The 13,678-nt window shown below is 39.5% G+C and overlaps 2 protein-coding genes across 2 annotated transcripts; one reads left to right on the top strand and one right to left on the bottom strand.

The window, feature by feature from the left end:
• Positions 1-786: 786 nt before the first annotated feature.
• Positions 787-3,855, bottom strand: pnhd (pinhead). The gene is made up of 7 exons (XM_072440455.1): positions 3,374-3,855; positions 2,961-3,056; positions 2,665-2,804; positions 2,170-2,440; positions 1,777-1,958; positions 1,185-1,243; positions 787-937 (listed from the first exon to the last, which is right to left on the bottom strand). Exons 1-7 carry the CDS (start codon positions 3,420-3,422, stop codon positions 787-789), a joined length of 948 nt encoding a protein of 315 aa, XP_072296556.1. The 5' UTR covers positions 3,423-3,855.
• A 1,860-nt stretch (positions 3,856-5,715) lies between these two features.
• LOC140356047 (serine/threonine-protein kinase NIM1-like) lies at positions 5,716-10,151 on the top strand. Its single transcript, XM_072440760.1, has 4 exons — positions 5,716-5,971; positions 6,493-6,786; positions 8,249-8,517; positions 9,405-10,151. Exons 1-4 carry the CDS (start codon positions 5,902-5,904, stop codon positions 10,149-10,151), a joined length of 1,380 nt encoding a protein of 459 aa, XP_072296861.1. The 5' UTR covers positions 5,716-5,901.
• The last annotated feature ends 3,527 nt before the right edge of the window (positions 10,152-13,678 follow it).

Genomic DNA, 13,678 nt, shown 5'->3' with positions numbered 1-13,678 from the left:
AAGAATGCAGTACACATTAAAATAATAATTGATGTTTTGAAGCAGCACATGTCCTTCTTTATCCAGCTGAAGACATTCTCTCAACTCCTTTGTGAATGATGCATTTATTTCACATGAACTTGCTGACTCAAAGCCACTGCTGACCTGGAGACTCAAAGAGGCAAGTTTGAATTGACTATTTTGTGTTAGTCGATCCTCCTTTTAATGAAACCAAACAATAACATGTCAAAAATATAAATAAATTAAATTAAAGCGGAAGAACTGAACATTTCCCCCGCATAAATAAATAAAAAAGTAAATTATTATCGCCCAGAAGGTGTAAAAGCAGAAAGTTGTGACTGCTGCACGCCATTTCATACTTTAATTGAAAAGCATTTTATCTTGTGCAAATTTGTGAGAAAAAGCCACCCAAAGGTGCCTCTGTTTGGTGCTTTGTGGTGAGAGCTTTTGGCTGTATGTGGTGGTCCTGGTTCACTTTTGTGTTTGACAAAGCTGTTCTAAAGCTGTGTTTGTGTCAGAAAATGAAAACATCATGTCATAGTTTGAGCTACTGTACGTTTCCTTATGTTCTGATGCTTTGTTGATGGATTTACCACCTCATCTTACCTCACAGGGTCATTACAATTACAGACATGCTTCAAATGAAAAAAAAGACATTGGGTACTATAATTTTATTAACAAAATATTCTTTTACATATATTACATATAATACAATAGTGATTTAGTTTTATAAAGCGGACTCGGTGTCTGCAGCCACAGTCTTTGTACAGAGTTCTGGTGGAGGCGTCACTCCTGGCACAGGCAGGAGCTGATGGAGAAAACCGTGCGCATCTGTCCGTGCTGGTTCTTGAAGATGTGACTTTCATATCCCTGAGGAACACAAGAGCTGGACTGTCGCTGGGCCCACAAGTGACAGATCGCTGGGTCTGATGGACTTCTGTCATAGGGAATAAAGAGATTTAGAACAAGATCTGAATTACATGCTGCCTTATCAGTCACATGAAGTCTATAATGTGCAAACAAAAAGGCATTTGTCGTTGGATTTAAAGCTGTGTTTGTGTAAGAAGAGTAAGGAGCCATAAAATGCACATTTGGTCAGCGGAGATCAACACGGTGCTGAAGGTGTCGCGAACGGCGGGTAATTGTCGTTAGACTTGGAGGGTGGTGGTCCGTCTGTTACTTACCTGAGAAGACAGCGGTTTCCTGAGGTGCAGCCCCCCGAACATCTGCCCACGTCTATTTCCTGAAGCATTTGCAAAACAGAGAAAGTGCCGTGAGCTCACAGCAGGGCACAAATATTTACCCAGTTCAAAGCAGCCAGCCGGCCTTCATGACCCCACATCTGGAGACTTAGCCTTGGACTTAAGACCACCATCACACAGCACACCGATTCATATGAATGTGATGGTTTTTTATGGTATGTATGGTCACTAGTGGGTCCATGCCTTGACCCTCAGTGTGTGGTGCGTATTGGGATGCACGGGACGGTCCCGCGCATCATAAAGGCTGGACCAGGCGGTGCGGTGCCAGACATTGCTCGGTGAATGCTGTGATTAAGTGGTTTCTTCCACAAAAGTGTCCGATGAATAAAGACACTTCATTACAGTCTGCCCCCAGCTGAGCCCACTTCCTCTCCACTCCTCACAAAAGCAGGTGTGAAAGTCAAAATGTAAATGAGCCCAGTGCTAAGTAAGACATGCTAATCACCCCTGCATGTGCTTCCAGATATCAAAATGTCGAGTTTCCACGATGAAAACTCAATATTGTGGTCCACACCTTGAGTCGCTCCTCCTTCACGCCGTCCTCCTGCTGCACAGTCTCATAATAATACTCCACATGAGGGACTCTGTAGCAGCTCTCCTTCAGCTCACACATCTCCACCACCTGAATCACCTCCACTTTGTTTGGGGTCTCCACCAGTGCAGAGTCAAACTGGGTGGGCACGCACGAGAAGCCCTCTGTGGATCAACAGTTACTCAGGTTATTTTAAATTCTTATCACAGTGAGAGTTAAACTAAACCAAATGTGATTTCACATAAAGCTGCATTATATATCAAGCTCTAATATGATTGTGACTGTGGGACTGTAAGTCTTTAATGCCTCTTAGTGACCATAGACAGCATGTATAATACTTGTTTCTGGTGTTCACTGCAGGTACAGGAGACTCACCTGGCGCGCCCTTTGACCTGGAGCATCCCCCCACATCTATGACACTCTCATACGGCGTCTCTGTGTAGTAGGTCCTGAGCGCGGGCACGCGGAGGCACTGCGTTATTTTGATCTCACAGTGACAGTCCTGGATCACCTCGACCTCCCGCGGCCCCTCGAACAGCAGGACCCGCTCCACGCGCATCCCGGTGGGCTCACAGGCCTGGTCCAGGCCGCACGAGGGCAGCTTCTGGTCCAGCCCGTGTGGGACAGAGGCCGCGCGCGTCCTCTGCTGAAAGAGAAGAGGATGTCAGACTTAAACATGTAAGTTTAAAGAGCTTCATTAAGCAAACACTTTATGCAACAAGTGTTCTAAACTATAGTTTCTATTGATTCTGCTTACTATTCTTTAAAAGGTAAAAACAATCAGCCGGGATAAAACTAACGCACAAATGAAAAGTTTACATTTAGCAACACCAGAGCGCCTTCCTGTGGTGTAAAGTGGTAGTGCCTGACCTTTTTGCTCTTGATGAAGTCCAGCATGGAGGGGTGTTTGGAGAAGTCTCTCTGAGGCGCGTCATGCGCGGCCCGGGCCGCTCCTCCACAGTGCGGCCGGCACATGCCCACGTCCACGTTCACTGGAGCCCCGGAGATGTCTGGGAAGGGAAATAAATACTTTATATTTCTGACTAAAGTGTGTTTAAAACGGGGATTACATTTACTGAGGCAATTTTGGCTCAAGACTAAACAGTTTAATGCATTTAATGCAACTTCTTGTTCCAAATAAACTTCTTGAATAATGACTAAATTACCTTGACCAATGTAAACAAAGTGGCTCTGCCTCCTGCAGCAGATTCTCTGAGTGAACAGGTTTCTATGGTCAATGTGTTTGCTCCACACTCCAGGCACTGGAAGACAAAGAGAGGCATTTTATCAACACATGACTGTAAGTAAAGTTATCATAACGGATTAGGTTATTATGTCCTAACCAAACTGAACACCTATTTTGTAGTATAGTAGACATAATGATGGTTAACGCGGTTAGCAGATATTTAAGTGATGTTTTAAGATGTTAGTCCAAAAACAAAGGACTAACATGTGCTGCAGTGCTGTGTGGCACCAGAGGCTAAAGGATAAGACTCTACAGTGTGAGAGCATCATTCCTCTGTAAACAGACGTTTATCAGAGCACAGGTCATAGCAGAACAAGCAGCTGCAGTACTTACAGGAGATGTGGAGGGCAGACAGCAGCAGACAGGTCCAGACTGGGTCCATGCTGTAAAGACTTGGTTTAGTCCTGGGTTAGTCCTGAGTTTGAGTTGGACCTGAGTGTGACTGCTCTCCTCTGAGGACTCTGATGTTTATATGGGATCAGCTTCAGGCCTGGCGTCTCTGAAAGTGGTGAGGATAATCAAATTTCCATGTTGAATACCATTTAGAGGAGACAGCACTTCAAAGGCTCTGCAGCTCTGATCTGGGGCCTGTGGCTCAATGAGACTGAAGCCGCTCGGGGCCATTAACGTGTCACATTCTCAGCATTAATCATCTTTTATCTCAGGGGGAAGGTGTTTAGCACCTCCACTAAAACAAGACAACAATAACAGGCAGCGCGGGAGAAAAGAGCAGCACCTCTGTGTTTATTGGGAACAAATGGCCAGAGCTCTGCAACTTCAGCTTTCAGTTATTTTAGCTGCAAACAGTGAAATGGATGGAATTGTTTTAAACTTTTGTACTAAATGTGAGTAACTATTTGAAACTAACTATTAACCAACAAAGTGTGCATGTGTTATTGTGTTTTTAAAGTACCTCTTGAGGTTTATTTCTAATATATGTACATACTGTCGGCCCTAAATGCACTTTAATTGAAACTGTGTACGTGAATAGAGAAAGTTTCCCATGAGTTTGGCCAATAGAGAGATATCAGTAGAAAATCAATAGAAACATTTGCCTCTAAATAAAGATATAAAATGGTCAAAATGAAAACAGTTGTTGATTGCTTGTCCTGGTCATTTGCCTGTTTGTGTTTGAAGTGTTAATGTGCTCCTCATTTTCTCAGGATTAGCAGATCATCGTTCAGACGGTCGTTAGCCTCAGGTTGCACTCTTTAATCAAGGTGTGACTCTCAAGTTTCTATAGCCGATACCTGACCCTTTCATTTAGCCCAAACACACCTAACATCCTCTTAAAAGTCAGGTTTACTCTCAATATTTTGGGTAATTTGATTAAGGAAATAATGATGGAGAACACATGTTTAGGGCTTTTGTTTTGAAACTCTAATGAGTGAAACTGAGTCATCTGAGGTAGTTTATAGGTGATTAGTGTTTTCCCCTCAATAATGTATCTTAATCTAATAACAAGCATTTATGGCTCTATAAGTACCACTATTATAAAAGCTCCTTTCCCCCTTCTTCACTGTGATTGCAAACTCATGGCACGTGCTGATGCCACTAACATTAAACTAACATTCACCTCCCTCTGCAGCTTGAGCTGTCATGCACGTGTCATGTAATCTCAGTATTAGACTCAGTGGGCCATGGGGCTTATGAAGGAGGAGACTCAGTGGGGCAGGTGTGGTACAGACACAGCGTCTGGCCCCTGAGTGCTGTCTGTCTCAGGCCTGTCTGGGTCATTCTGAGAGCGGGCAGGACGTCTCCTGCAGCGCCTGTGCACCAGACACCCAGACACCCAGACACCCTTCACCAGAGCAATTATAGGGCACAGACTTACACGGACAAGATGTAGATTGACACTGAAAAGGAATGTATATTTCTAAACACATTTGTGGAGCTCAGTGCTGACCACCTGTCTCAACTGAACTGCACTTTGTGTTGAGGGACAATGGAACTTATGTTATGCTTGTATTTTGATTGTGAAGTCAGAAGAACCTCGACATTACGTTATAAAGCCAACAACATAACATGAAAGAAGTAGTTTAATTTATTCAGTTTGTAAATGCATTGTTTATAACTGATTTATTATTTTTTTTAAATGGAAACATCATATTAATACATACATTTGATTGACGATGCAAATGTTTTGGTTTAGTTTTACTTCTTTCCACAAATTTCATTTATTTTATTGACTGTTTGTACTGATATTTTTTATTACTGAATGCATGACTAATTGTGCATCAATCTACGTGTTATAAAATATATATATATATATATATATATATATATATAAATATATATATATGTATATATATATATATTTATATATATAAACACACATATATATTATATATAACATGTAGATTGATGCACAATTAGTCATGCATCATGCATATATATATATATATATATATATATATATATATATGAATCAAATCAACTTTTATTTATAGAGCACTTTAACACAAACTGCTTTACAGTCAAAAACAAATTCTTACAATAAACCGTAAGTAAAACTTTTTGAATGTGTAGAAAGGACTCTGATGCTGCAGCATTGCTTTAGCATGAATCTGTCTATCTCATGATAAGGAGTTTCTCAGTGTTAAGCCGTTGACCCTTTATGTGACCACACGTGAGCCTCGATCATGATCCTAATCTGCTGCTTCAGGGAGGAGTCCAGAGCTGCAGGAGCCACACTCAGGATTATCCCAGTCCTGAGACCAGACCGAGGCACAGCCACGTCACATCTGGACCTGCACTGGACCTGCACTCACCCATGCATCCACGTTACACTTTTATGAACTATTTTCATTTATAACATTGAAATTGAGTGCAATCTGCAGGAGCGAGACGACGCAGCAATCATGTATTTGAAAAGCAGACATAATGTGATCAACACTGAGAAGGCAAAGAGGAGCATCAGGGGCAAATCGTGTGAGTATTTAAACATTTCAACTATATATTATAAATTGTTGTAAATGTCTGAATCTAAGCGCACATTCTTATATTTGGAAAATTCAATTAAATCTTAACAAATAAAAAAAGTAACGCTCAAATAAGTCAGGAAATTAATCTACTGCTTTCCAGCCCTGTCGTCCCTGTCCCAACTTTATTTACCGTAGATGCTTTGTCCATTCAATATACAAACTCAGAATTGGGCAAATGTTATTCATCCACAAAGGGAAATGACTTAGAATTTAAATTGAAGTCTAAAATGATGACCAGAAATTGAAATTTATTATTATAAAATTTATTATTGAACCATTGGAGGCTTTTTTTTAATTTTCGTTTTTTTTTTTTTTTTTTATATATATATATGGATGATTTTATATTATTTTTATGTTTTTCTAAGCAGCAAGAAAAAGTGCAACGATAGACAACATCTAACATTCCAAATGTTCTTGATCTACGATTGTCTCGACGGGAATTTGACTTTCATTTCTTGCTCATTTCAGGGGCTCATCTCAAAACTCCTCCATGCCAAGACAACATTTTCGACGAGAACTCTCCAAAACTGAAAGAGAAATCCAAATCGTCGAACCGGGCGGGCGGCGGCGGCGGCGGCGAGGCGGAGGAGAACGCCCTGAGGTCCACGGTGTTCGGTCAGGCCTGTCACGAGCTGACCCACAGCGAGCGGGTGCAGGAGGAGGTCACGTTCGGCCGCCGCGTGGGACTCTACGAGCTCCGAGGAGAAATCGGATCCGGGAACTTCTCTTCGGTCAGACTGGGCGTGCACGTGGTGACCAAAGGTGAGAGGCAAATGTGCATTTCATTGTGTTTATTTATGTATAAAGAGGTGTTAATGCGGTTTAGAAGTGTTCTATATGTTTTATGTTGAGGAAGGATTCAATATTCAAAGCATTGTTTTAAAAATCCTTAAGATTAGTAGAAATAATTTGGGTCTTGGGGTGAAAAATTCTTCCAAACTAAAACACAAAGGCACAAACATCATTATTCTCTTTTATAAGGGGTTAGCGCCTTTCTCTTTGCAGAAAAAAAGAAATACCATAAAGCCATAAAAGTGGGAGATAACTGTCAATAAATAAATAAAAAAACTGGGAAATGTTTCCACTATTATTGTAATAGATATAATTCGCTTTAATAAAAGAAACTTTGCATCATCTGAAATAACATTGGCCTTGTTTACTGGTAATTGTCGTCAAATTTAGTGAAGTCAGCGAAAATCAATTCCTGGGTCAGTTGTCAGTGTGGACAAAACGAGACATCACTGTGAACGATTATGTGATTATGAAGTTATGATATTCACCTTTTTGTTTACAGTGTTCACAAGTAAATGCTACAAAAAGAATAATCCTTATTTACAGTTCAAAGAATAGTATTTACAGTATAGTTTCCAGTTGTATGGTTCTCCTACATTTACACACACACACACACACACACACACATATTCAGCAACACATTAGTCCACCATGTGTCCATATTTGTGATAATTACAATATAATGTTGCCGTTTTAGCTCAAAGACACTTAGAAGACACATGTATATAATTCAGACTGAACCTTCTTCATTGAGATCCACATGTGTGACAGACTTAATCCGGTTTGGGGCGCTGCACGTGTCAATAATCCCTCTGATGGACCATTACATGTCCATTCTCTTTGCCTCTTTGTCACAGCCATATAACACATACTGTAATCCTATCTAGTATAGTTCATGTGTGCTTGTCTGTAATGAGTCCATTTTCTGTATTCTTATATTTATCATTAATGGATGTGTTGGAATATTAACTTGTAAAATGACATTCAGACTCAATTTGGAAATGGTGCCTTAATTTTATGTATGTTTGCCATATTTTACCATTATGAGTATTTGTCTTTTTTATTATTATGATTATTATATTTATTTGTATTTATTGAATTTGTTTTTTATGTTTATGTATGTATTTTTGTCCTGCTCTTTGGTCCTGTTTCTTGTTTTTATTTGTATATATTTCAAAAAAATTTAAAAAATAAAATAAAAAACATTAACTTGTAATGATGATACATGATAATATGTATATTTTATTGTAACATATTAGGTTTTCTCTCGTTTTGAACAACGTACAGTACATAGTTGAAAAGTTGGGACAACATCATAAATAAAAACACAGTTGACAGATTTGATGTTAGTTTAAAATTGACACATAATCATTTCCAGTTTTATGCGTGCGAGTTTACTGTATTTAATCATTTGTTTTGTTGTTCTCCGCAGAGAGAGTGGCAGTAAAAGTCCTGGACAAGTCTCGTCTGGGAAAGAAATCCCATGGACTTTTTGAGCCAGAGATCTCGTGTATGGAGAAACTGTCCCATCCCAACATCGTGCGTTTGTACGAAGTCCTGGAGACCTTCAAGAGGCTGTACCTGGTGATGGAGTACGCCAGCGGAGGGGAGCTGTTCTCCCGCATCAGCACCAGGGGGCGCCTCTCAGACCTGGAGAGCAAACTGGTGTTCTCACAAGTCATCTCTGCACTCAAACACATGGTAAACCCACTGCTCCAGCTGTGTGTAGCATACGATCACTTTGAAGAGTAATTTACGATCTACCAGAGAAAGACTGAAGAATCATACACAGTTGCTTGTATCGGCATGTCAAATCTTGTGTCTTATCATGATGAGTTTAGTCCGTGCTTTATAACAGCAGTTTGCCCTTAGAGCTTATAACCATGAGCCAAAGAGAACTCACATCAGGAAATCCTCTCTGAAACTCTCTTTACACTCAAACTCCTCAAAACTATCATTTAATTCCCATTGTAGTTACTAATATTGCAATAACGATACATTTGTGATATATTTTGTGGCCACACCTCTAATTTATGTATATTGTTTTGGTGATAATAGCTGTGCCGCTAATACACAGTTTGAGTTTGCTGCACTCCCCATTGTTGCCAGCAGAGGGCTCCAAACATAGAGTCACTGGTGGATGAAGTACTCAATATTGTTACTTATATTAAAAATAATAATAATTAAAAAGTATACATTTGGAGAAAATAAGCAAACGACATTGACAGATTTGAAAAACTGTTAAAGAGTTATGTGATATTGATTATTAAAAAAATAAAATAGATAAAAAAAAGGTGAACAGGTCAACAGAAGTGACTGAATGGATTTCTTAATTTTTATATTCCAAATTGGTCCATGAACCTTTAGGCCTGATAAATGTGCCACACAAACGGCATCTAAAAACGCAGTATTTACTACTTACTTTAATACTTTCCACCACTGTATACAGTCCAAATATACTCCAATGTGAAATATATACGTATTATTTTGATTTCTGATAATACAAAGGCAAAAATATTTAAAATAAAACATAAGTATGCGGTTTACAGTTACATGTATTAGCACTAAAACCTCATGTATCTCCCCAGCACGACCACAACATCGTCCACAGAGACCTGAAGGCTGAAAACATCTTCTACACCAGCACCTACTGCATCAAGGTGGGCGACTTCGGCCTGAGCTCCGAGTGCCACGCCTCGGACCTGCTCCACTCCTCGTGCGGCTCCCCCCCGTACGCCGCCCCGGAGCTGTTCAAAAACCGAGCCTTTAACGGTCACTATGCCGACCTGTGGGCCCTGGGCGTGCTCCTGTACTTCATGGTCTCTGCGACGATGCCGTTCAACGCCACCAACACTGAACGATTGAGAAAATGCATCCTACAAGGTTCGTATACAGTTCCGCAGCACGTGCCAACATCATGCCAGGACATAATAAAAGGGCTGCTCACACAACTGCCAATCGATCGGCTCAGTTTACCCGTAATCATGGCGAGCGATTGGCTGAGAGGCGTTGACTATCCGCGGTCTTACCCCGACGCCAGCCCCACGCCGCTGAACCTCCACGACCCCAACTATTTGCCCAGCGCCGACGAACTGAAGGTCAAAGCGGCGCTGGAGGATCTGGGCGTGATGAAGGAGCACGTGCTGAACAACAGCTTGGATCTGCGCAGTCCCATCACCGGAGCGTACAGGATCCTGCTGCACCGCGTCCAGAAGAGGAGCTCGGTGGAGGCAGTGGGCTACAGCCAGTGCATCCAGGAGTCCAGGGCCAAGTGGAGAGCGGGCTCCGACAGTGTGTTGAACAAGAGGCGCTCTGTCGTCTGTGAAGTCATGTAAACAATATATTTTACTATGCTTATTTCCATCCATACATCTTGTTTCAATTAATTTATTGTATTTGTATTTTAATTTATTTATTGTATTTGTATTTTAATTTATTTATTGTATTTTTATTTATTTATTTATTGTATTTGTATTTTAATTTATTTATTGTATTTTTATTTGTATTTATTTATTGTATTTGTATTTTTATTTATTTATTGTATTTTATTTATTTATTGTATTTGTATTTTAATTTATTTATTGTATTTTTTATTTTTATTCATTTATTATAAGTAAGACCAAGACAGAGTTACAAGCTTATTTTCTACGATTACTTCAGGGGTCGAAAAAGTACCGGTGCTCAATTTTGTATATAAGTATAGATATACTGATATATTTTGTTACTTAAGTAAAAGTACAGATACAGGAGCAAAAATGTACTTTTAGAGTAAAAAAAGTACTTTGAGAACAATTAAAGAACCACATGTAATGGTTAGTTTGATATATATATGAATACAAAAGCTTTATTGTCCAATAATGCAGACATTTGCATTTTTTTTCTCGTTTTGTCTGTTCAGAGCTGAGACTTTAAAAACTCTTTCTGTCAGAACGTCACTGTGAATGTGCTCGAAAATAATAAACACCTCATAAAACTATTAGGTCTAAAACTACACTTTTCAGTCCAGTTCAACACTGCCCAGACACTCAAATACATAGTACAAGTATAAAGTATCTACAGTGGAGATACATACAGTACTTTTACATTGAACATGAGGTGTAATCCTGTTCTAAAAGCTTATGTAGGGCAGATCGCTGTCAGCACAAAGTCTGACAAAACACACCTGGGATTCCCCGAAACGTAATGGGGAAAAATGGTGAGTAAAGGGGAACTCAACGAGATGTCTCCCGTCCAGTGGAAGCATGTCTGTGTCTGTGTGTTTGTGCTGACAGCAGAAGAAAGATAAGATAAGATAAGATAGCCTTTCTGGCTATCTTGGGCTGAACCTAAACTATCCTGACTGACCCAAACTTGCATCTTACACTTTACTTCACAAATACAGAGCAGAACTTTGACTGTGACGACTACAAAAAGAGTAATGTTCTGTGTTTCTTATCGACAGTGACTCAGACTCAGACTTGGCACAGCTCAACATGTCAACAGTATTGAGCAACGCGTCTAATAATTCCCACACGGCTGAACATGGAGCTGTTCAGTTGATCAAATAAACAGCTTAGGACTTGTAAAAGCCAAACGTCCACAGTCAATCCTCCTGTCAGCAAATACACGTGGTCTGGACTTTGCTGGGATTATGTGCACTCTTTTGTGTTCCAAGTCTGTTTGGTTTGCGGTTTTAATACTGCAAGAAAAGGTGAAATCAGATGGAATGTTGTAATTGATCTATACGACAGAAATTAAGAAAATAGAAACCTAAATAACTTCCATCCACTTTTATTCTAACATTGCCTCATGTGTTGTATTTAATTGGTGCTCAAGAATCATAATCATAATCGAAAATGGACTGTTTTAGTTTGACACATGGCCAGTAGAGGGCAGTATACAATGTACATACTACAGTACAACAAGGATATTCTTTAAGCTTTATTTATATTAGGTGATGACTGATAGAATGACTCAATAGTGACTAGACGCTTGTGTAAATATGCCTTTTAATCTAATAAAAAGAAACTTGTATGACATTTTTATTGTTCCTGATGGTGGAGTTTAAATGGCCCTATCCTGCAATCGTTTATAATCCTTGAAAAAATAAATGCACAAATCTCATTGACTGCGAATAAATCATTCAAAACCTTTCATGATACTACGACATAAAACAAACCATTTCTGCCAAAGTTAATGCATTTTTTGTGAACTTTTACACACATTGAACTCCAATCACGCTCATTGTTTTGCGTAATCTGACTTCTCTTTTTTTATGATCTTTTCTCACTGCGCTGCACTCTCGGTTTGTTTTTCTTTGTGATAAAATCTTTCACAGTTTCTGTGTGGGATGCCAAACACTGCACCAGCATGCAATGGCACTTTTACTGTCAGTCCTGTTTATATAACGAAGAAGAGCTCTACAATTGAGCTATTATACAAACACTTCTTAATTAAGTCACTCATCAAAGTTGTGTCTCATCTTAAGCCAGCGACTTTTGGCTGTGACTGAGATGAATCAGAACAAAACTGCTGAGCCAATCGACTGAAAGTTAAAACGTGAAAGAGGCTTTGTTAATGACTTGAGTGCATTTAATATTACGGCAGAACATAATGATACTAATTGATAGTTGTAAGATAAGATAACTTTATTGTTCTCAACAGGAAATGTGTGTTTGGCTCACTTCCTCCAGCCGCAAACACAGTCACTCACTCAAACACACTGTAATCAGCCAAACCATCTGAAATTAAAGTAAAATATCATGTAAATGTCCCTTTTTTCACCGTCCATTTGTCATGACGCAAATAAACTAATGCTTAACTGAAGTGTCTTATTCATCACTAATTCTAGAGATTGTTGTAATTTCCGTTACATGTAAACATGATTTCAGACATATACATAACATACATAACATAAGTATAGGCTAATAAATAGATAGGAATAAGTACAAGAACAGAACAAAACAGACCAATTTGACATAAAAATAAACATGTATTAAAAAATGTGCTTCAACCTTAAATGAAAAAAACTCATTTACAATAGTTTAGACTTCAATAGTTTATCCTCTGTCACTTGTGTTTACGCGCTCTTCTTGGTCACATGCCGGGCGCCTTAAACAAGTCCAAACCGTTCACGTTTGACCCGGGTGCTGTGTCTACTCTGTGTACTCTGAATACTACAACAGTACTGCAGTTGTGAGTGGAAGTCATCCATCTTTGAGGCAGCACAGTTCAAACACGTCGCATTCGTCATACCCAGATGTTATCAGCTGCATGTCCCGGCAGCGCTTTTTATGAATCGAGACTGCACAGAAGTGTCAGGGATCAATAAAAACCTCTTGAAATACTTTCATCTAAGTGTGTGCAAAACCAGTCTGAGAACATCGTTTAAACTGTGATTTATAGTGTGGAAAAGAGCTGGATATTAACAGTGCAAGTTTCTGGTGACCTGCGTGTTTGCTACTGCTCTGCCTGGAGCATTTATCAGATGTGTTAAACTTATATTTTTGCATTTGTCACACACAGAAGCCCTGAGAGGCGAGAGAGAGAGAGAAAACGATCATTTACGGTCATCGCTCCATCACCAAAGATCAAATTATCTATTCTCCAGTTTCCAGTTTGAGGCAAATAAACAAACAAAATCTTAAACAACGCCCCCAGTAAACACACCAAAAGTGTATTTAAAAAGCATTTGACGTAGAGAAAGAGCAGATTTTAAGGTTTTTTTTTGCCTGCAACTAAATCTGGAGAACATTGATTGACTGATTGACATTATCTTTTCTAGAAAAACATCCACCTGTTTGTGCCAGGTTCAATGCTGTGGAACATTCCAAGCAAACATCTTCCCTGAGTAACAAATATACTTGGCAGACGCTCGACAAGA

Source organism: Eucyclogobius newberryi, unplaced genomic scaffold (assembly GCF_026437365.1).
Source record: "Eucyclogobius newberryi isolate DKJ021-1_F unplaced genomic scaffold, fEucNew1.0.hap1 SCAF_12, whole genome shotgun sequence".
NCBI classification, from domain to species: domain Eukaryota; kingdom Metazoa; phylum Chordata; class Actinopteri; order Gobiiformes; family Gobiidae; genus Eucyclogobius; species Eucyclogobius newberryi.
Note: the sequence above shows the minus strand (reverse complement) of the source record. Positions and strands in the feature narration are given on the sequence as shown.